The sequence below is a fragment of the Ochlerotatus camptorhynchus genome, unplaced genomic scaffold (assembly GCF_037179485.1).
Source record: "Ochlerotatus camptorhynchus isolate MF236.1 unplaced genomic scaffold, CSIRO-AGI_Acam_v1.1 ptg000008l, whole genome shotgun sequence".
Classification (NCBI taxonomy): domain Eukaryota; kingdom Metazoa; phylum Arthropoda; class Insecta; order Diptera; family Culicidae; genus Ochlerotatus; species Ochlerotatus camptorhynchus.
The window spans coordinates 3,890,157-3,912,609 of NW_027040500.1; the positions used below are offsets into that span (position 1 = coordinate 3,890,157).

General features: G+C 36.4%; 1 protein-coding gene across 4 annotated transcripts in view; it reads right to left on the reverse strand.

Annotated features, from left to right (window-relative positions):
- Nucleotides 1-539: 539 nt before the first annotated feature.
- The window catches only part of TrpA1 (Transient receptor potential cation channel A1), a 90,113-nt gene continuing 68,199 nt past the window's right edge, over nucleotides 540-22,453 (reverse strand). For 2 of the 4 annotated variants that reach the window (XM_065218304.1, XM_065218323.1), the window contains 8 exons: nucleotides 21,530-21,637; nucleotides 20,701-20,898; nucleotides 20,178-20,585; nucleotides 9,535-9,651; nucleotides 8,918-9,089; nucleotides 8,542-8,820; nucleotides 8,348-8,478; nucleotides 540-808 (listed from right to left, as the gene is read on the reverse strand). In XM_065218304.1, the coding sequence (XP_065074376.1) occupies nucleotides 635-808; nucleotides 8,348-8,478; nucleotides 8,542-8,820; nucleotides 8,918-9,089; nucleotides 9,535-9,651; nucleotides 20,178-20,585; nucleotides 20,701-20,898; nucleotides 21,530-21,637 (1,587 nt within the window). In that variant the 3' untranslated portion in view covers nucleotides 540-634. The remainder of the gene's footprint in view (nucleotides 809-8,347; nucleotides 8,479-8,541; nucleotides 8,821-8,917; nucleotides 9,090-9,534; nucleotides 9,652-20,177; nucleotides 20,586-20,700; nucleotides 20,899-21,529; nucleotides 21,638-22,453) is intronic. The other 2 variants (XM_065218332.1, XM_065218312.1) reach the window with 1 other exon arrangement.

Genomic DNA, 22,453 nt, shown 5'->3' on the forward strand with positions numbered 1-22,453 from the left:
TATATGACTCCTGATTGCTGGTATTTCTTTCCAATGTAAACTCAACCACTTCGTGACAAACACACATACTTTAATTAAGCACAACTTGACACAAAGTTATAAACTTTAAATATTAATTTTGCAATAGTCTTTAAACATAGACGTATTTCATGCATTTTTGTTTAGCACAAAGGCGAGTCACGTGGCAATTAGGAACAAATGGGTTATGTGCTTAGTTTGAGACAATAGCTCATTGGACATTGAAGCCAACTTGGATTAACTAAAATATTGATCATAGCAATATGCCATACAATCAAAACATGATAATCGACCTTGTTGATCCCTTCTGAGCCATCTTGTACCATCACACTGTGTGCCGTATTATTCCCTTTTGCTAACTTACTTGATTCTTGGATCGTTAATTTATTAACACTTATATGACACAATACTTTTAGGCACAAAGAAACACTAATTTCAACCCTGTATTTTTCAGGACCACTTGACTTATGTTTCAGAATAATTGCACATCAATCGGCGTTAATGGTAGTAGCTCTTGAAATGTTCTAAGCTTGTATAAAATATTTTCCTTATATTCTATGTCTTACAATAACAATAAAAAAATCGATGCTCGAATCATTACTTTGTCTGGTGCTCTTTATTTGCTAATTGATTTATTAAAGCTAATTGCTGCTCGTAGTTTTTTTCGAATCCTTGGCGAAGACCAACGCGATGTAGTCCCACCAGGCCCTCGCAGGGCACCGAAGCTTTTTACGTCACTGGTGGCAACGCCTTCGTCCACGTCATCTGCTTCTGTTTTGATTTCCATTTTCTGAAACGATAGTGCCGGTAAAAAGTTATAAACATTGAATGGCCATTGCCAGGTTGCGGTTAAATAAGCAGAGTATTGATGATTTAAATTTCTCTATGCATGATTTTATATAAGTGATTTTATTTTCAAATTCTATGATTAAAGATTAATGAATAAACTTAATTTCAAAAATATAATAAATGATTAATCATTGCAAAACAATTAATACTGTTAGTGATTATATGATTAATCAATAACTCTCAATTTAAAAGGTCATGTGTATTTTGTATTTGTTTTTGCTGAATTTCGACCAAACCTGATACATAGCAAATTGATTCGACTTCTGTGCAAAAAGTTATTATTTTTTACTTTAGGCCTTGGATGATGCGATGTGGGTTCTATTCAATGTTGGCAGTGCTATTCTTTACCATTGGCTGGCAGCAAGCGTTTATGCCTAAAGTTTTATGCCTAAAGATCAATCGTGACTCTACGATTGTTTGTTTACCTTCGTTAATTCGAGAATGATTAGAGTGAAGGAAAATATACCAATTTTTAATGAAAAAAATTAATCAGTTGTTTCGATATGTTTGAAACAATGTGGCTTACATTGTCACTGCATCACACTATTATTATAATGATTTGAGATAAACTTGAACATTTTGACGTAGGACTACATTTGTGATTTAAATATGGGGGTACACTTTGTGAAAACCAAAAATGGAACATGTAAGAAAATTATGAAAGATTTTGAACGTTAATAACTCAGCTACCCCTGAACCAATTTCAATAATTTTATCACCAATCGATCAGATATATTTCTTCGCATCTGTTAAATTTAAGACTTTATCATTTTTCAAAATGTCACTATTGAAAATTGCACGAATGTGCCACTGTTGCTTTGATAGTTAAAATTATTACCAATTGCCTGTGAAAAGCGATTTCCCTAACACAGACTTCAAAGTTGAATTCCATCCGGACTCTCCAAACGGTGTTTATCCAATCACCGCGTGGTGAGTGGCGGTGTTCTCCAGTACACAACGAAAGGCTCCCCGCAAGCAGCCTGCGAAAAGCGATTTCCCTAACACAGCTGTCAAAATTGAATTCCATGTGGTCTCACCAAACGGTGTTTAATCAATCACCGCGTGGTGAGTGGTGGTTTTCTCCAGTACACAACGAAAGACTGCCTGCAAGCAAAGAGCTGCAGCCCACATAAGCATCTATAGAAGGAGGAAGAACCCGTACCGCTATTGATCGGAATTAGTAGCTCTTTGTGAGTTGCTGTGGGCCATCTATGTCAAGTGCGTCATATTAAAGAGTATAAATAGAAAGAACCCCGCTCAAATTCCTATTCCTACACAAAACACAAGCTCATGCTGCAGTTAACAAATAAGATTTATTATTTAAGGCCACGTAGTCCGACGTCACCATTGCGTTCAACCCCATAAGGGCAGATGCATTAATTATGTCGCGCTGAATCGAGCAAAAAATTACCCCCTCCCCCCTATCGTGACGTTTTTCCTATACCTAATGCATTGCTTGTCACAAAATCTTAGACCTCCCCTCCCCTCTTAGAGCGCGACATAATATATGCATCAACCCTAAGGCTGTCCCTTGTAGTTTTTAATATTGATGGACTGCAATACTTATATTCATTTCGTCACACCAAAAGAGTAACAGATTGATTGAGAGTTCAATTTGACAGCTTGAAATTGGATCGATTTGGACCGTCTCCGCATCACCCAGTTTAGCTATTTGAATTTTGACAACATTTTGCCTGTCTTGATAATTTTTTAAGTCTCAGGTTTGCTTAAAATTGTGCATTTTTTAAATTTTTGACAATCTAAGTTCGCAAAAGTTTCGTTCGTACATTTAAAGTTCTTCCGTAAATCCAGAACCTAACAAAGTGAGTTTAAATTTGGCACAGTTGCTCAGGACCTCAATAAAGAGCAGTAGGGGCAGAAGCATTAAAATATTCATATACTTAGGTAAACGTAAACCTCTTAACAGAATCTTACTTTCTCAAATAGTTTGGTGTTCTTAAAATCATCAAGATATTTCAATGCCATTTCTGTGAAACATGGGTTATTTGGGCGTTTTTTAAAGGTTGTTTTGGTGATTACAGGACTTTACTAGCATTTAATTTCAAGACTATTTTGGTGATTTCAAGGTCATTTTTGCATTTTTTTAAATGTTTGTCGATTTTTTAACCATTTTGATGTTTCTAGATCGATACACACTAAGAAATGATTACCGATTTTGGTAATTTTTACCGAATTTTCAAAAGCTGAAAAAAATCAGGCATTCTAATTCATGAGTTTTAAAGCTTCAAAACAAGAAAACTTCACCCCAATGGCAAGACTGTATTATTTAAACAAGGCTGACAGTAATTAGAAATTAAAATTTAGTGAAACAGCTTTTGAAATGAGGGTCACAATTTTACCGAACGTTCAGCTGTTGAAGCAGGGAAGTCGGTAATGATTTCTAAATGTCTAGGTCTGGCGAAGACAGATCGTAGTCATCCATCGGTTGTCACCTCTCGATGTCAAGTTGGTAGTACAATTTTTTCGTTTCTCGTAAGCAGTTGAAATGCGATGTCACGCGACGTTTTAAAGCTACATTGCAAGTGCACCGATAAAACAACTGTTTTTGTTAAGTTCACATTACACAGTATTTCGAGTTCAGTTGTTTAAGAAATTGCTGAAGTTGAAAATTTAGAAAAGACGATTCAAATCATAACATTAGATAATTGATAAGAACTTAATAATTTAAAAAAACTATTTATCTCATAATTATGAATCATTTTTTTTCCGAAAAAAAAAAATAACGGGTGACTTTTCACTCAAATTTCAATACCTCCTATCTGTCCCCTTCTTAAAATAACAGCAAAACTGAATTGATTTTGCCAGTTAAAATTGGTTCGAAAAGTATTACGTCTTCACCAGACCTAGTTTATAAGTTGTCTGATCGTTTTGGAGATCATTGGCCCATTTTGGCGTATTTAAAGTTATTCTAGGTTATTTAGTGTATTAAAGTTATTTTGGTAATTATAGGCTAGTTTAGCTATTTTAAGGCCATTTTTTTGTATTTGTCGGTGTGTTCATGATTATTTTCAAGATTTTCAGGACGTGTTTTACACCATTTCATCGTTTTGAAGTGTCCCTCAATATAATTGGAATACTACTCATGCGTTTTGAAGTGATTTGACATTTAGCGGAATTTTATCGTATACATCTATTTTAGCTTATATACCATTATTCTGTAGTTATTATTTTGTATTTTGTTTAGATCATTTCAACTTTATTACATTTGTATTCAATATTGGTGGATCGCGATCGTATGGAATTTCTCAAAGTGGGTAGCAATCGACAAAAGTTTGGGAGCATTGTAAAATTTATCTGAAACTCACGTCTTGGTGGTTATATTTTCTTTAAATTCGTTTAAATGAATACTTTTATCAGTATTCGTTTATCAATACCGTAAAACGGGGTAGCTTTGATAGTTTTTTGTTTGCATATATTCAAATAGATTTTACAACAATTAATGTTTTTCAAATCTGAGTACTGAGTACTGAGTATCCTAGAATAAATTTGTTTGTTTATATGTTTAATGGAAATTATTGCATTTGCACTATTTTTGTTGTCGTGTGATCAAACATAATTTTTGTTTGTTAAGGGGTTACTTTGATAATACTCGATGAAACACATGCTTGTATCTTAAACAATTTAGTTCAAGAAATATGCAACTTTGGATGAGTATTTAATCAGAAACATCATAAGCAATAAGAAGACAATATTGAATTTGTGATGGCTGTGTCGGAAATACATTTAATAAGTGATTGTTGGAGTGTCTTTTCAGTCAGGCGAAAAACAAGAAAATAGTTATTTTTAAAGATATTTGGTAAATATGTAAAATATCTTTAACTATTTATGTTTGTATTACTTCTGGTATAGTTGAAAATGCTTAGTTTCAAATTACAGTCTTAAAGTGGTAATTTTTATACGATAGATGAGGAGATGAAAGTATAGAGTTGATAATTCCGTTAGAGTACGGCAGTGTGAACATTGTATATAGAGTGTAGAAAGCGAGCAAGGACAGCTTTGAGGAAGGTACGAATCCGGATGATCATCTTTCTTTACCAAACTCCCCAGTTCGAGAGGGATGGTGAGGGGTATCTCCCCCCTCAGCCACCACTGGCAAAAAGAGATGATCAACTCTAAGCTACAAAATGAAACTAACGTTTCCAATTTGGAAATAGTGCAGAGAGTAAATTTAATTCATTATATTAAAGCTACCAAAGCAGTATCAAAGATACCCTGTTTTACGGTACTTGTAAGTCCGATATTGTCCAGAAGAATATATATTTTTGAAATGAAGGGCAATGCACAGCTGACTGTTAGAATAACTGATGGTATTATGTGTTCCCTTACGAATTTTTGAGAAAATTGATTCTGAAAATCATTATATGCTTTAAATTATTTCTGGCACTATTTCTAGCACTCTTGGAAAATAGTTTTTTCTTAAACAATAATAAACAATATTTTTAGTTTAAATACAGCATTTAATATTGCAAAACATTCTTGATAAGTAGTTCAGCTTTATGATGTTTTAAAAACCTTTTGAAATCTGACGATAACGTCAGAAAGTGTCTGGTTTTAAAATGAATTTAATGCAGCACTCTATCCTTTTATTAAACTGTTCAGTTAATCAATCAAATACTCCATAAAGGTGTTTTATCATAATAAAAGGAATTATAAAACCGTTTGGTTTCAAACGGGATCAAAAAGGATATAGGGAAAATGGATGTAATGTCAGCCTAAATGCCCCTAATTTGGGCCCATACATAAATTCAGCAATCAACTAAATTTTCAATAGCGACCAAAAATATCCATTAGTACCGTCCCAATGACGCGTTCATCTAGATAAAATTGATAAATAGCAGCCATTAATAGAGCCATTACCCCTATTGTTGCTTTTTAAATGTCAATATATAACAAAACTCTTCACTGCTTACAAATTAAACAAAAAAGATGGATCCGTGAAAGGGTCAACTGTTCCAAAAAATCCAAGCAAGCGCACATAAACTTCATCGTTTCATCCGGGAGAAGGGAAACTTTTTGGGAACGATTGTACTTCCACTTGTTCCATGTTATGTAGATTCACTTCCTGATTGATGGCTGCCAATGGATGAAAGTCGCCCTTATCGAGTATGTCCCGCAACTTGTTGATCCATCGCTGGAGTATAACCTCTTTGAAATGATCACACAACACAACTATCGAAAGATAAACAAGTTTTGACGTTTAACTTTTCCAGGCAACTTTGCCATCATTAATGCCGTCATAAAACTGTACGGAAAAGGATCAAGCAAAATGGCTTCAGATAAAATAAATCAGTTTGAAAATTATCGTCATAAAAGCCGCATCAAAACGTTTTGCATGTGTTAGTAATTTTATGAAAGCAAAACAGCTTTTTTTCACAAACGGTTTATGGAAAATTAATGTCTATGCTATCGCCAGATTGTTATTATTCCATTTGTTTTTTACTGCCTATGGCTTTCAAGATGTTTTTCCTTGAAAATAACTTTATTCCCATCAATTTATCAATGAGCAGTAATAGACACTACGAAAATTATCAAATTATCTCGCAACGATTAATATAAAAAAATACTATGTTTTGTTTCCTAAATTGAAAATAACTAGTAAAATCAACGTTTTCGGAAGGTTGAGTTATTTTTTTCTGATCTTCTGAAGTTTCGATAGTTTTGGTATTTCTTTCACTTTAATGATGAAGAATTTGGCAATATCGGATGATATTTATGGATCTTTTTTCATCTTGATAGATGCTTTAATTTTAGTTCGCTTAGCAAGCGTCAAAGGCAAATGGCACAAGTATTGATGCCAAATGGCATTTATTGCAGTTTTAATAAGAATTTCAAGTGTCTCTCGTACAACCTTTTTGCAGCAAATCAATCTTGAAGTGCCTTGAAAATATGCCCTTCAAAACCTTCTCCAGGGCAGGCCAGGCAAAGCTGTCAAAGGCTTGTATGAATGATCTTTTATAGTAGTCTTGTAGTACTTCATAAAACGTAAAATGTTACTTGGGTCGTTACGAATGTAGTTTTTGAGTTTTGTTTATTACATTGGACGTATCTCGGACCTTCCGCATGAAATATTTCGAATCTGTTCTCTTAAGCCCATGTTCCTGCTTTTGAGGATTTTCCGATTTGACCCGAAGTTCACCCAACTTCTCAAACACTTCAGACTCGTTCCCAAGATTCCATAAGCCTTTGAAGCCATTAAGCTTCTTCAAGGGAAACCACCGGATCCGCTTTGAAGTCCCTTGGACCAGTCCAACACCGGATCCGCTCTGATTTCCCCTAGACAAGCTCATAAAGTCCTCAGAATACTTCCTGAAAGTTTTCTAGGTGCATCATAGTATACTGAGCTCCATTGTCGATGTCATCAGAAGCCGATATCTACAGAAATTCTAGGATAGAAGTGAAAGTGTGTCAGCCTGTCGTGGGTGGAAACGAAATCTGAGTCATGCAAACGTTAGGATTGGAAAGCAACAGGACTTCGCAGCAGAAGCAGACGCAGGGGGCTCATGGTGACGGAGCATGAACAAGGAAATCAAGAAAATCGGCAGAAATCGAACCTGGGCCAATTGCATTATGACATTTACAAGAAATTTTATCTTGTAGTTCACATTTAAAATACATTGAATTACAAGTTACAAGTACACTGGAGTCGGTTTTCACGCAGTTTCCCCAAAAGTCGCTTTTTACACGGAACACGTTTTTTTTCTCGAAACGGTACATTATATAACGAGCTTATTTCAATCATATTATCAGTTTTGGGCCAAAAGTAATCAAATTGCGTACTTAGAAAAAATCACAATTTTTTGGTGTAAATCTACATTAAAAAATATTGTGTACTGACTCTACTACGTTAAAATTACATGAGTTAACATTAGACTGGTCCACACAAAAAAATCTAATTTTCCATGGGCCGACCCCCAGATTTGTTCCTTTAGGTGGAAAAACCATACTCTGAAAGATTCAGTTCATTTGGTTGAAAAATGAGCAAACGCTTTAAGTTTGAATTTTGTGTGTGGAATTTGGATAACATACATGAAAAAAAATGACACTCCTACACACGATCATAAAAAAAAGTTTCAGATTTTAAAAATAATGAGTAACAACTTTGCTGGAGACTGGTTATCTCATCTAAAGACACTAGTCTGGATGTTGGCCTGTGTAAAATACGAACTGTTAAGGGATTTTCTCACCATCATTCCATGCAAATGGGAGCCAACATAAAAAAATACGCATTACATATCTCCTGCCCCCGACTACAGTGTACTTGTAGATTTCATTATGCAATAAGCCCCTGGATGGAAATTTTTCACGTTGGTCCTTTTTGCCCCTGGATGTGCACAGGAGTGAGTGAGTGAGTATTGAATGTGAGAAAGTAAATGTCGCTCAAAATAATAAATAATGCATTGTGTCCCTAATTATTGTACCTAAGGCTGAAACAAACCAAAACAACTGATAACTCGCTTACCTGCACAATCAACCGGAGGAGTTGATGCTGGCTATCTAATGCAGAACTTATTTCTCTTAACTTTCGTTTTTGTTTCTCCAGCTCAGTAGCCACATAGTCTTCGTTATTATCCAGTACAAAATCAATTCCTCCTGTAGAACGAGAAATCGGTTATTTGATTAGATTAAAACGTCGTGGACATCATGTAAACTAACCTTTGCATTCGTCGGTGAATGGATTACAGAACCACTTACGCAATACTGAATCCAGAAATCCCAGTTTGGATTTCTTTTCGTTTGGATACTCAATCAGTTCCATCTTATCGACCATTTCGAGCCACATTTGAGGCAACTTCCGTTCCAGTTCCGTATGTAAAACCACTTGCATAGCCAACCGTTTTAGCTGGGCATTTCGTCGAACCGATTCAATATCACCGACTGCCAAACCGATCAGTAGATTCATCAGCAGGATTGGCATCAGTATCATGAAGAGGCCTGAAATTGAACAAATGTCGAACGAGCTATATTACTGTGTACGCATCTGCACATGACAACATAAACACGAGAAAAATTTAATAACTGTCTTTCTTACACAGAATCGCGAACGATGGAATGGGATACAGGAGATGATTTTGGTAATAGGGCTGCACATATGTTCCGAGAATATCCATCTCTCCGAGCATCATGGAAAAGGTTCTCAGTAACGACATCGGGATTGATGCGAACGACAAGTGGTTAACCTGTGTGTCAGCCGTCCTAGATACCTAGCGGCACGTGCATTTCAAACGAGACATTTAGTAAAAAACAAAGGTTTGTTAACCTCCATCATGGAATGGCGTATGTATTTCATTTGATGTTTGCTGTTGCAAAAATGTTGCCGGACAAAGTTCATATTTTGTATTACGAATATTTTACGATTTCATTAATTGCAATAAGATTTAACTACATACGAACTCATTTAATCAAAACTTTAGCAAACCAAAGTACACGTGCTAGGAAATAATTGGTTTTGTAATGGTAGCACAAACCAAGTGGATAATTTAAATGGTGCAACTTTCAAAGAAAACAAACTGAACATGATAAATTGTGTTTATGCTACTTTCACGTGTTTGCTTTTTCATTTGCCAACTAGCAAATATTCTTTTGATCTCATTTCGCATAATTACAATCAGCAAGCACGTTCACATGGCACAATTTCGTAGAACTTACCTTCGACAAAAGAATGTAGAATGCTAGGCCAAAAGCAATTATCAAAATTGAAAATACCGTCAGCACTTTTATGAGCGTTTGAAGAATCTCCAAAAACATCACCACATAGATTCCGACCTATTGGAGAAGGAAGAAATGAAAACAGTGTGGAATCAGTCAAATGACACTTGGTTAGGAAGATGGTTTGCTTTAACATTTTAAAGCTATATTTCCTCGTTTTAGTGGTGCAGCCAAACAATTTCGGGGTGGGTTTTCCATGCTATGTTTTAAAATAGACCAAACATATGCTCTGTCATTTAAGTACACTCTATCCATTTTTCACGTGATTTTGTTTTCGCCTCTATTTTTGATCGAGAGTGTGACTTCAAATTGCAACAAATTTGAATGCAATTTGTTTTAAAAATCACAGAGTAATAAATAATAAATATAATCTAATAAAAAATTGATAGTATGAAAATATGTTTTAAAACAGAATTTGATATAATTTCGATAATATTTTGATATCCGGCTTTGCTCGGGTTGGTAAGATACTGACCTGGCACAAGTCAAAAGAAGTTTATATGGATATTGCTATAATAAATCCAATCTTTGTGTTCATTGTCTTCTAAACTTCTTCGATATTCCACTGTTAAAAAGTACTATAACAATTCTTACGGAAAATTACAACTTTCTTATTCTTCGTATTCTTCTTCTTCGCATTTCAAGCTTATTGCATTTCGCATATTAGCTTATTGCTTGCTCTCAACTTAGTGTTCTAGATGCATTTCCACAGTTATTAATTGAGAGCTTTTCGATGCCTGTACCATTTTTGCATTGGTATAATTGTGTGGCAAGTCCAATCATGCTTCTAGGCAAGGGAAGTCGAAAAATTTTCCAACCCGAAAAATTCCTACACCGGACCGAGCATTAAACCCAGCCACATGGTCTTGCTTTGTGCTGCACTACTGAGCAAAGGGAGGCCCCTACAACTTTGCAGATATTAATTGTTTAAGAAATTGATAATCTCATGACATGATCAAGCAGTTATCTTGTGAGCAACATTGTATTCTACAGTATAACATAGTAGCCATGATTTTTGTGCTCTACACTGTAAGAAAAAAGTACTTAACGGCCAGTTAACTTTTACCTACTTTTGACTAGTTTGTCTCCTTTTCTCTTTCTAATGTTGTCAAAAACGGAGGAGCAAAACCACAAAACCGGGGTAGTAAAGTGTGGGAACCCAACGTTGAGTATAATCTTATTTACCTACTTTTGGGTACAACTAACTTACTTTTGGATAGAAAGCGAGTGGAACTACTTGTTAAAACTTAACTTATCGTGTATTCTACACGCCTGAAACACCAATGTAACCAAACCTGCTGAACAGTTGATAAGACACCAAAAAATTGAATCATTAATAACTTTCAGTCCGCATCGTGCTCTCTTGCCGTGTGGATCTATTTGAATTTTGCTGAAGGAAGTGTTGTTTCTACCTAAATTTACCAGCACTTTTCCGTGCCCAATATACCTGTACATTTTGTTCCTTGTTTGACTCTTATTCCTCTTTGATCCTTGTGTGGACCCTACCCGAGGTTATCCTGCTTGGATATCGATTTGGAAAATTCCTCTTCGATCTTTCAGATTCTTATAGTAATCTGCTTGGAAGTTGATTTGGATAAAAAAATTTACTGTCGCTATGGCGCCTAAGTGCAAAAGAAAAGGGCAATCTCTTGATCCCCCTTCTGATGAATTTAATTTGAGTAATCAATTTGATTTGCTCACGGATGATGAGAATGATCCATCATCCAGGAAACATTCTAGTAAACTTTCCCGGCCTAATGCCAAGATAACCACTTCTGATTTCCATGCTCTTCGCACGGAACTTTTGAACTTCGTGAAATTTAAGTTTTCACTGCAAATTGGCCGTCGGGGTGAATGCCGCATATTGGCTGAAACCTTGGACGGATTTGTCTTCTCAAGTATCTTACTGAGAACACACACAAATTTTTTACTTACGACACAAAAACTGAACGTGTGTTCAAGGTTGTCATGGAAGGACTGCCCAGTTATGAATCCCTGGATCAGATCAAAGATGAACTGGCAAAATTACTTGGAGTTTTTCCACTCCAAGTAATCAAAATGAAATGAAATCCCGTCCTGGAAGTGCGCGCACCGGGATTTCTAATGATTTTTATTTAGTTCACTTCAAGTCTAGTGAACTAAACAACCTTAAGGCCTTGGAAAAAGCTAGCCTTATGCTCCATGTCCGAGTGAAGTGGAAGCACTTCAGGAAGACTGGAGGAAATTTTCAAAACCTCAACCAGTGCCGTAAGTGCCAGGGGTGGGGTCACGGAACAGCTAAACGCATGAATTGTGGTGATTCCTCTCACGCAAAGGACGACTGTCCTGTGAAGGAAGATCATAAGAAATTTAAATGATCAAATTGTGGTGAAAACCACAAATCCTATTTTTGGGAATGTAAGACTAGCAAAGCGATCCTACAATCCCGTTCTAAGCAACAGGTAGGAAACGCTCCACGTTTCCGAACAGTTACAACTTACTCTGCTGTTAACAACGGTCAGCGAGGAACAAATTCTACATTCGTACCCGTAGGTACAAATATCACCCCTGCTTCAATTTTTTCATCTGTAGGGTTTTTGATCTAATTTCCGTCCTACTAAGCACAACCCGCGCTTTACCTCTCTTTTCTGAACGAATTTAAACAAAAAATGGAATATTTCTGTCAAAGATGACTTGCAAATTTATTCACCTTTCCATACGTACCGTTGGATTTGATAAAGAATCACAAATTGATGAGATATTGTCTAAAATCTAACACTGCTTCTTGATTCTAAATTCGTTCTACGAGTTTCAATTCCGTCCTAACGCATTGAAACGCCATTAGATTTTCTTCGTCCTACGGATAAACGTAGAAAAAGGGGATTCGCTAGAAGCGCTTCTTTTGTTTTGAGAACAATGAGCGTAAATATTCATACAATGCGCTCTAACAGGGTTTATGTTGTAGCTAATGAACTAGCGCATCGGAACAAACCTATTATTGATTTGTGCACGGTGAAATCATTGATATTATTGATCTTTTCTGATCGATAGAACGGAAATGGGCGATTACGACGAAGTAGCGCTCTACCCTACCTACTCCTCTCGCTGCTAACAATGTTCAGCGAGTTAATGGAGCTATATGCTATGCTGCTATTGCAGCGGGTAGAAATCAAAATACTAACCAACGTAATTCTAACGGAAATTTTGACAATTTTGACTTAGGAAGCATTACTGCCCCATTAATTGACATGATTACTGATATGCTTAAAACTAATTCCATGTTTGATGCTATTCAAACTGGAGTAAAATTAGCAAACAATATTGTCATGACTTTGAAATTCACTAATGAATTTTAAATCATTAAATATTTTAAATTGGAATGCTCGATATCTAAAAGATAATGAAGACGAGCTATTTAACTTTTTGAGAGTTCATAACGTGCATATTGCCGTTATAACTGAAACGTTCCTTAAACCTGACCAAAGGGACGCAAATTATTTCATATATAGAAATAACCGTCTTGATGGAGTCTTTGGTGGCGTTGCCATCATTGTTCATAGACAAATCAAACATAAAATTCTTTCTTCATTTGAAACCAAAGTTTTTGAAACTTTGGGGAAACACAATTTGGACAACTTATTTGTAGCAGACTGCAGAAAAGTTTAGATATTTTCTCTTCTTATGTACAAAAATGGAAGATTTCTCCCAACGCTTCCAAAACTCAACTTATAATATTTCCACATAAGCCTAGAGCTTCCTTTTTGAAACCTAGTAGTAGTCTTAATATCTTGGATTAGTACTTGACCAAAAATTAACTTTTAAACATCACAATGAAGGCATTCAAGCCAAATGTAACAAATATATAAAATGTTTGTATCCTCTTATAAACAGGAAGTCTAAACTTTGCCTGACGAATAAACTTCTAATATTTAAATAAGTTTTTAGACCGGCCATCATTTATGCTGTGGCGATATGGTCTAGCTGTTGCACTATCAGGAAAAAAGCACTTCAAAGGATTCAGAACAAAGTTCTGAAGGTGATTTTGATGTTGCCTCCCTAGTACAGTACTACCGAGGTACATAGAATTTCGAAGAATTTCTTCTAAAAGGAAGAAATGTCCAGGAGTCGAGTTTCGAACGCATTTGGATAGGTTGTGTATTAAGTTTGTTCTCTGTTTTGTGCGTGCATTCGCTTTCATAGTTTTCGGCTGAATTTGCCGGATTAGCGCTGGCACTCTGCCTCCCGGACGGTTATACGTGTGTGAGTGGTGGTTTTCTCGCTTTCCGAGAAGTTTTAGAATCCATCATGTTTGCAAGCATTAGAAGATTTAACGCTATCTGCGTTGTTTGATTTTTTCGCCCGGTCCAGAAATTTGTGGCATCGCGAGTGATAATTTTAATTTTAGTTTATTTACGCGGTGATGATATTGGTTCACTCGCAACTATTTTTGAAAAAATTCGAACGAAAGTGTACCAAAAGTACTTCTGAACGTGTTTCGCAGTTGGGTGTGGTGAAATTCATGCATTCCCGTTTGATTTTGGAAATCCGTATCACAAAATTGCCCACCGATTCCTTTTTTGCCGTTCGACGACGACGGGTGTGCTTTCGCAAGAGTGACGTTTATTGGATCCGTTTATTTGCACGGGTGTGTTTTTTTTTGTAACTACCGTAAGTGTGCCTGCGATTTGCATCGACTGACGGAGATTGTGAGTAAGCTGAAGGATGTCTCGCTGGATACGCCCAAGACTGGACGGGCGGTAGCTGATGGCCGTGAACGGTTCCTGGGGAAAACACTAGATGCGAACCTCCTCCCAGATGACCATGGCAATACAGGAAGTATTACAACAAAGGTAATTGCTATTAGATATTTTACAAACAGTGACAGATAGCGGACATGAAGAACCAGCGGAGGTGCCGGGCAAAGGTGTTTATCCTAGACAAATGGTAAGTTACAAATTCGCTGTTGTCGTTGTCGTAGGCGCCGTCGTAGTCGTAGGCAGTACCGTTAGTATATATAAAATTAAGCATCAACCGCTGAAAATATGAATTATCGCGTATTTCTGTTGTTCATTACATTCCAAGTGAAATTCGAGAACGTAATTTCCAGAACAACATGTGAAAAGGGCATACAAGCTTTTTGTAAACAAACCTTCTTATGCCCTTTTCTCGCCACCCATATGACACCAACGCAAACCTTTAACATCACCGTGTAGGGGACACTTTCCCCTTCCCGATGATATTGCTGGTTTGCGTGGGCGATCCTCGGTTGGTGAGAAAAGGGCCTACAAAGGTTTGTTTACAAAAAGCTTGTATGCCCTTTTCACATGTTGTTCTGGATTTCATTTGAATAGCTTGTTTAACCAGGTCTTAAACAATCGTCACGTCGGTCATAGCTTGTTATGATTATCTGAACACTAAGTAGGCACTCATCTTATTTCCTTTGAAAGGTAAGGGAGCAGATGAATGTACTGGTCGAAAGATCATATCAAGAGCAAATTTTCATTATGTCGTAAGTAACATTCGCACCGATCCGAGAAAAATAAAGTTTTGTTTTGATGACCGAAAAGTTATTCCTATTTCCAATTAAACACATATAATCTTATAATGATAGCAATGTTTAACATATTTAGCCGGGTTTTAATCATACAAAGGCAAATCGCTAGCTTTCATGCTAAGAAATACTGGTTTTTGAGTCAAAAGTTATTATACGTCGTTTGGTGGCCCCTATTGTTACTTAAGTCAAAGTGTATTTACCAGGATATTCGGGAAAATTATCAATTACGTCTCCTTACGTGCAGCCCATTCATCATTTTATGACCACCGAAATCATCTTAGCAACAAACAGTTCGATTTATTCACTTTAATAATGAGAAAGCAAAACGACGAAAGTACACTTTTCACGGGTTTCTCAGTGCTGTTACTTAAGTCAAACGGCATCTCCATAGAAATCGGGTGACTTAAGTAACATTGAAAACTATTTTGATCGGAAGGTGATTACGTCAAAAAGCAATTCGGCTGGTAAATAAATTTAAAAATGGGATGTGATCCTATATTCGGACAGTATATAGTGTAATAGCAGGAGCATCGATTGACACTGATAGCTCGACTTTGTTTACCTTTGTTACATTCGACGTAATGAAAATTTGCTCTTGATATATGATTACCTTTGTATGGGTCCCCTCACATTGCTTAATCCCAGGCAATGAGAAGGCGGACACTCTCGCAAAGGTGGGCGCGCAGGAAGGCGCATTTAGTGATAGGCAAATTTCACACGATGAATTGCGTCAGAAAAATTTCACACGATAAATTGCGTCAGAATACCCTTTCGAGTTGGCAAACCGATTGAGACAATGGAAATCTTGGACGGTGGTTACATTCAATTCTTCCTAATGTTTCTTCGAGAGCGTGGTTTAAAGGCTTGGACTTAAGTCGTGACTTCATTCGTGTGATGAGTAGACTTATGTCCAACCACTACACAGTGGTCCAGAATGCAGATTTAGGTGGAATGATATGTTTTGAGCCTGAAATTGAAACTGTAGACTAAAAGTCTCTTGTACAAAGTTGTTCCTTATAGCTAGGCCCTCATTTTTATGACAATGAATTCTAGGGTGGTTCCTATTATCATTAAAAAAAAAAAAATATCTTTTTTGTTTGAATAAATTAAGGTATACATTTCTGGGCAAAGTTATAGCTGAGCTAATTTCAAGCAACTTTGTTGAAAATAACTTTTTTGTATCTCTAAAATTGGCCGATTTAGAGCTATTTTCTTGAATTCAGTTAGGGTGGCTCTTAAAAAACAGTTTTTTCGCTGTATTTTTCTTATTTCGAATTTCTCAGCAAAGGTGTCTTGAGATAACTTTTAGATCTTTAGATTTTTTGCTGCACAAAGTTTGTCAATATCTTTCGCCGATCAAGAGTTATTGACGTTTTTATACTAAAAATATGCACTTTTCAAATGTTAATATCTCTGGTTGGGGCAAACAAAAAAAAAAGTTTTTTTACGGCATTTGAAAGGGCGTATGTTAGAGACTTTTAAAACTCTTTAAGACGAATGTTTTATAGCTGAATTTGTTGCCTTTATCTCTTCTAATAAAAAAGATATACCCAAATATAGTAAAAGAGATGAATAAATTCTAATTGATTTTATACGAGTTTAAAAAATAACATACCTCCATTTTTTTCATATTATTGAGAATAACATACGCCCTTTCAAATGCCGTAAAAAAACTATTTTTGTTTGCCCCAACCAGAGATATTACCATTTAAAAGGTGCATATTTTTAGTATAAAAACGTCAATAACTTTTTATAGGCGAAAGATATTGAAAAGCTTCCTGAAACGAAAATTTACGTCTTTTAAAGATCTAAAAGTCATTTTAAGACACCTTTGCGGAGAAATTTGAAATAAGAAAACTAGAGCAAAATAACTTTTTTTTTTTTTCAGTGTTCACTTGGCTGTCGACAGAAGCAGACCACTCTCAATGTGTGTTACGCGATCGTCTGTTTACTCGGCAGCAACCATTGTGTGGTTCTCCTCATTGTTCTTCATCAGCAGTTCTTTCGGTCGATGCGTCGTCGACTTTGGAAAGCAACCGTTTTGTGATGTGAGTGTGAGTGCTGACCACGTTTTGCGTCCATTGCTGCAATGGAAGCGCTCTGACCCTCGTTGGCGTAACTGCCATACAATCAAACCACTGGAAGCGGCTCCCGTTCTGGTAGAGGAGGCTTATTGGATAGCCGAAGATAAAATGTTTATTGTGATGTACCTTTTGACTGTAGTTTTAAGATGTATTGTATAGTGAACAAGAATACTCGGCTCTGTAAAGTTAATTCGGTTGAGCCTAATCAAATAAATTAATAATTAAAAAAAAAAACTGTTTTTTTTAGCGCCACCCTAACTCAATTCAAGAAAATAGCTCTAAATCGGCCAATTTAAGAGATACAAAAAAGTTATTTTCAACAAAGTTGCTTGAAACTAGCTCAGCTATAACTTTGTCGAAGAATGTATACCTTAATTCATTCAAACAAAAAAGTTAGATTTTTGATTTTAATGATAATAAGAACCACCCTAGAATTCATTGTCATAAAAATAAGGGCCTAACTACAAGGAACAACTTTGTAGAAGAGACTTTAAGTCTAAAGTTTCAATTTCAGGCTCAAAACATATCATTCCACCTAAATCTGCATTCTGGACCACTGTGCACTACTCGCTAGATGCTCATCTCAATAGAATAAACATCGTGGACAGCAACATCTGTCGGTGTGGAAACGGTTACGACGACATCGATCACGCAGTTTGGCAATGTACGGATAATGACGCCGCCAGAGAGCGACTTTTGAATACTCTTGAGGCTCAAGGAAGACAACCCTATGTTCCTATCAGAGACGTGTTGGGAACTCGCGATATCTGCTATATGCAATCGGTTTATGTGTTTCTTTAAATGTCTAGTATAAGAATTTAATTCCTTTGTCTTTTCTCTCTCTTTAATAGTTTTTGTTTGTCTTGTCCCCCGTCTCGATGAGTCTCATCGTCACCCACTGGTCACCAAAGCCGGTCGAACTCCAGATGAAACTAGAACCGCACTACCATTCATACTGGCGACAACACTCTGATGAGACAACGAAACCTTACCCCCAAGCTCCTCCCCTGATCCTATCCTTCGACAATGTACCTCTCTAATCTCGAGTAGGCCGCAACTATTCGGCCCAACTCCTACTAGACATAGAATTAAGTGAATTTTGTTACAAACAAAGAATTATGAACTATCGGCTCCGTAAAGCTAACGCGATTGAGCCTACCAAATAAACGAACTAGTTAAAAAAAAATGACTGTCTGAACCATGCGTAAAGAGAAAATCGAAACATTGAACGTCGCATGAAAGTGGATCTTAATGAAGGCCTAAGTACTTTTTCGTAGCTTCTAGTTTTAGGATTTCAAAGATCGTCGGTTGCAGTGGCTTGCCCAACCCTCTTACCCAACATCCCTGTGATTCCTCGTGGAAGTGCAGAGGACTCCTCGGCTTCCATCAAAGCGAGTGTCACGTCAACACATTCCTACCCATTCCTTTGTTGACCTGCGTATTGCCTAATTCGAGATCATCTGTTTTTACACATTGAGGATGATTGCTAGTCCCAAGCATCGTCTATTGGTTCTCTGTGTAATTACAGCTGGTCTGGCAATAACAGAGTAGCAACCGTGGGCGGTCAATCATGCTCATGCTCATGCTCAAGACTTTAGAAGAAATGTCCAACAAAATAATTAATAACTTCAGGCAAAAATCGTTTTGCAATGATTAATTCCCTTTATACTTATAAGATTTAGTGTTAGTTTATAGTTTTAAGATTTCAATTGTTATACTGACATGCCATGTTATGCTGACCTGGTTAAAATACTGAATTGACAAGGCAACAATATAAAAAAAAAACACTTAGATATATATCATAACAATTGAGGCTGGTAAGTTACTGTAGTAACTGGAGCGAATGTAATTTATTTTGAACTTGGAACAAATAAAGAGTTAATAAAAGTTAATAATTTTTGTTCCTTATATTTTATCGAAAAGTAGTCTGAAACAAAATTGTAGCAGAGAAAGTTTTCACCAAGCATATCTATCATTTTTTTTATAGTAGAGCAATATGGTGATTTGTCGATCTTGTATTCCGTACTGAGTACCAATGCAACCGATGCCAGAGAAGCAGCTCTGGGAAGGGAAATTTAAAATTATGTTACAGCTTTGCATACAAATTAACAGACTATGCAATATTTCATCGCAATAACACATTCTGTACTGTGGTCATCCGAAGGTTTTTAAAATAATTTTGTAATTTTTATGATTGTTAAATGTTTGAATAATGCTTATTTCTTCAAATTCACTGTGGCTAGAAAATCGTCTCGTGAAGGTTTTAAACGAAAATATTAATTTAGGGAAAAACTTGTTTGTACGCTTTAGTTCATTGTAAGAACTGACATAACATTCGTTGTAGGAAACCATGCAGAATATGAAAGACGCCCACCCTTACATTTGATGCCATTTGTTTTGCGTGTGGTGACAACGCTCTTATGAGACAACGAAGTGGCAAACATACTTTTTTATATACTAAATATTGAATGATCTATTTAAAATTTAAAAATGCTCCTTAAAAACACCCAAATGATCTATATAACCCTAGTAAAACTCCTAAAAATGTGTAAATGATCCATAAAACATATCAATATGATCCAAATTTTGTGAAACATTTAGCAACACAATTATAAGAATGTGCCGCTAAATTCTAAATAGACCCAGTGCTGACCTGACTAATGTAATGTAACTTCCATGATCCTTCGCTGATTCTATCCTTTTACAATGTACCCATCTAACCTGAATTAAGCCGCGAGTATTCGGTCCAACTCCTACTATGCCTAGAGTTAAGTAAATTTGGTAACGATTCAATGAATTCTCGAACCCGGTAGAGCTAACGCGATTGAGTCGTTGAAATAAACTACTTAATTAGAATAATAATTTTGACTTTCTAAACCTTAGAGAGAAAAAGTTGTGCTAACTTTCAGTTTTGTGGAAATATTTTATTAATTTAGTCAAACACATATCGCGTTTCTTTTACTCACCTGATCAAATCGTTGCAGAAACAGTAGCAAATTGAACCACGATAGAAACACCGTAACTGAAGCAGCAGAAAAATTACCACTGTAGCATAGTCCGTTGTTGAACATGGGCAGCACCATAATCAGCGCAGATATGTACAGAATCCACGACACCAAATTGATCGGTTCAATCAGGTAGTGCCATTTTTGTTGGTAAGCCTGCAGAATCTCTCGGAGTGCATTGCAAAATATGTAAATAATGATCGCCACTCCCGAGACCAGGGTTGCAGTTGTGATAGGCATCTGTTCGGCTGCGTTGACAGTGTGATTGCGGTATTGCATATGTTGTCTAGGTTCAGACCGGGCGGCCATCATTATCGGTTGAGGATGGTCATGCTCAGCATCTGGGATACTGGCTAGTGTTATGTTTTCCTGTGAGTGGAATTTATAATAAAGACCTGTTAGACGTGATTTGACTTCGGATGCTTTTAACAAGTTTTCTTTTGTCGCCTAGACGGAGAGAGTGCTGCATCGGAAGGTTACTTACGTTGATGTATGAGGTCAGCGTTACCGGTGTATTTGTCATTAGCTGAGAGGTGAAAACTGTAACGAAGAGCAGGAACACGCTGTAGAATAGAAGATTTGCCAGATGGAAATACTTTCCATAGGAGTTCCACTTCATTTGAAGATATTTCTGGCTCAGTGGGTGAGCTAGTAGCTCGACACGACCATGTGCCACCATTGCCTATGGGAGTGCATTGACAAGGTGAGAAGTGGAAAATTGTTTAGGGTTTCTGGTGAAGTGCATACATACACGGCCGTTGAATCTGGCTCATATCTAAGTTCAGTTTACTCAAATTCTCAAAAATGTAGATCACACGTCGATTTTCCTCATATTCGAGTAGATTTTCGAGGAAAATCGAGTATATGAGTGAAAAACCACTGAACTGAGTCGATATCATCGGCCGTGTAGTCAATAAGGAATCGCAAGGTGATGATGAAGCAGAAGCTACAAGTACAGCAATGTGAAGTTCTTTGAAATGCTCAGAAACGGTTTGTGGAAAGTGTAAAACGAATGATGTAATCATTTTTTCTATTAATTAATGAAAGGATGGTAAAGCACACAGTTTTCACTCATTTAGTCAAATCAGAGCTTCAACGTAACGGATTTACAAATGGTATGATAATCTCATTCCGCTTGCCATTCATCAAGGATTCGTTTGCATGATAAGAGTTGAATGGGTCTGATTATAATGACACACAGTTTAGGTTGAATTAATGAATGAGCTAGCAGCGTGACAATTATTATGCACTCGTTTGACAATTAATCACCACAAACGTGCGTGGACACAGGACGGACACGAGAATCCACTCACATTGACCACATGCAACGGAGGGGGGCGCCACTTTGGATCGTTGATAGTTATCTTCATTTTATCGATTTCTTCCTGTGATTTTTGAAACGCATGAAAGGAATATTTGATCTATTTGGCGGCATGAAATGAAAAATTGTAAAGAAAAGGTATGTAGATAATTGTTTTCTATTGATGGTCTTATTGTAATCCTGTTAATGAAAACCGTCCTTTCTAGATCACTAGAACTGAACCAGAAGTTAATCGCCACGAACGGAAACAAATTACATATGAGCAGGGTTGCTTCCACTCACTCACTCACTCCAAACATATTTTTCGGAATTATGCAATCATTAGATGAAATTATGATATGCTGTACTTGTAAGTACCGAGAAGAGGGTTTAAAGTATGTGTTTGACTCATAAAACCTGTCAATTTTGCTTTCAGAGCGTCACAATAAGCGATCTTATGATTCGTGAGCGTTCACTCAGAGTGAGCAATCACGGGTCGTAAAATTGCTGATTGTGACGCACTGAAAGCAATATTGACAGATTTTATGTGTCAAACACATACTTCACGTCCTCATCTTGTAACTTACAAGAACTAATTAGCACTATACCATCTCATGATTTCATAATTCTGAAAAACATTTTTTTATAGCAAGTGAGTGGAAGTAACCCTGCATATGGGTGCTTTAAATTTTCTTAAGAATCATACATTGCAATTTGTTTCGGTTGTTGATACAACAATGCTCCGAATACCAATTGGTTCATTAAACCAGTCATTACATTTTTAATTAATTATTATTTTTACTTTACAACACAATAAACATTTGTGATAATTCTGAATGATGCTATAAGCTCACGTTAAAATTCATGTTTTTCGTAAGCATGGTAGGCATTGTTAATTAACTTCTAAGAGTGTCTGGTTTTCGATGCATAAAGGTAC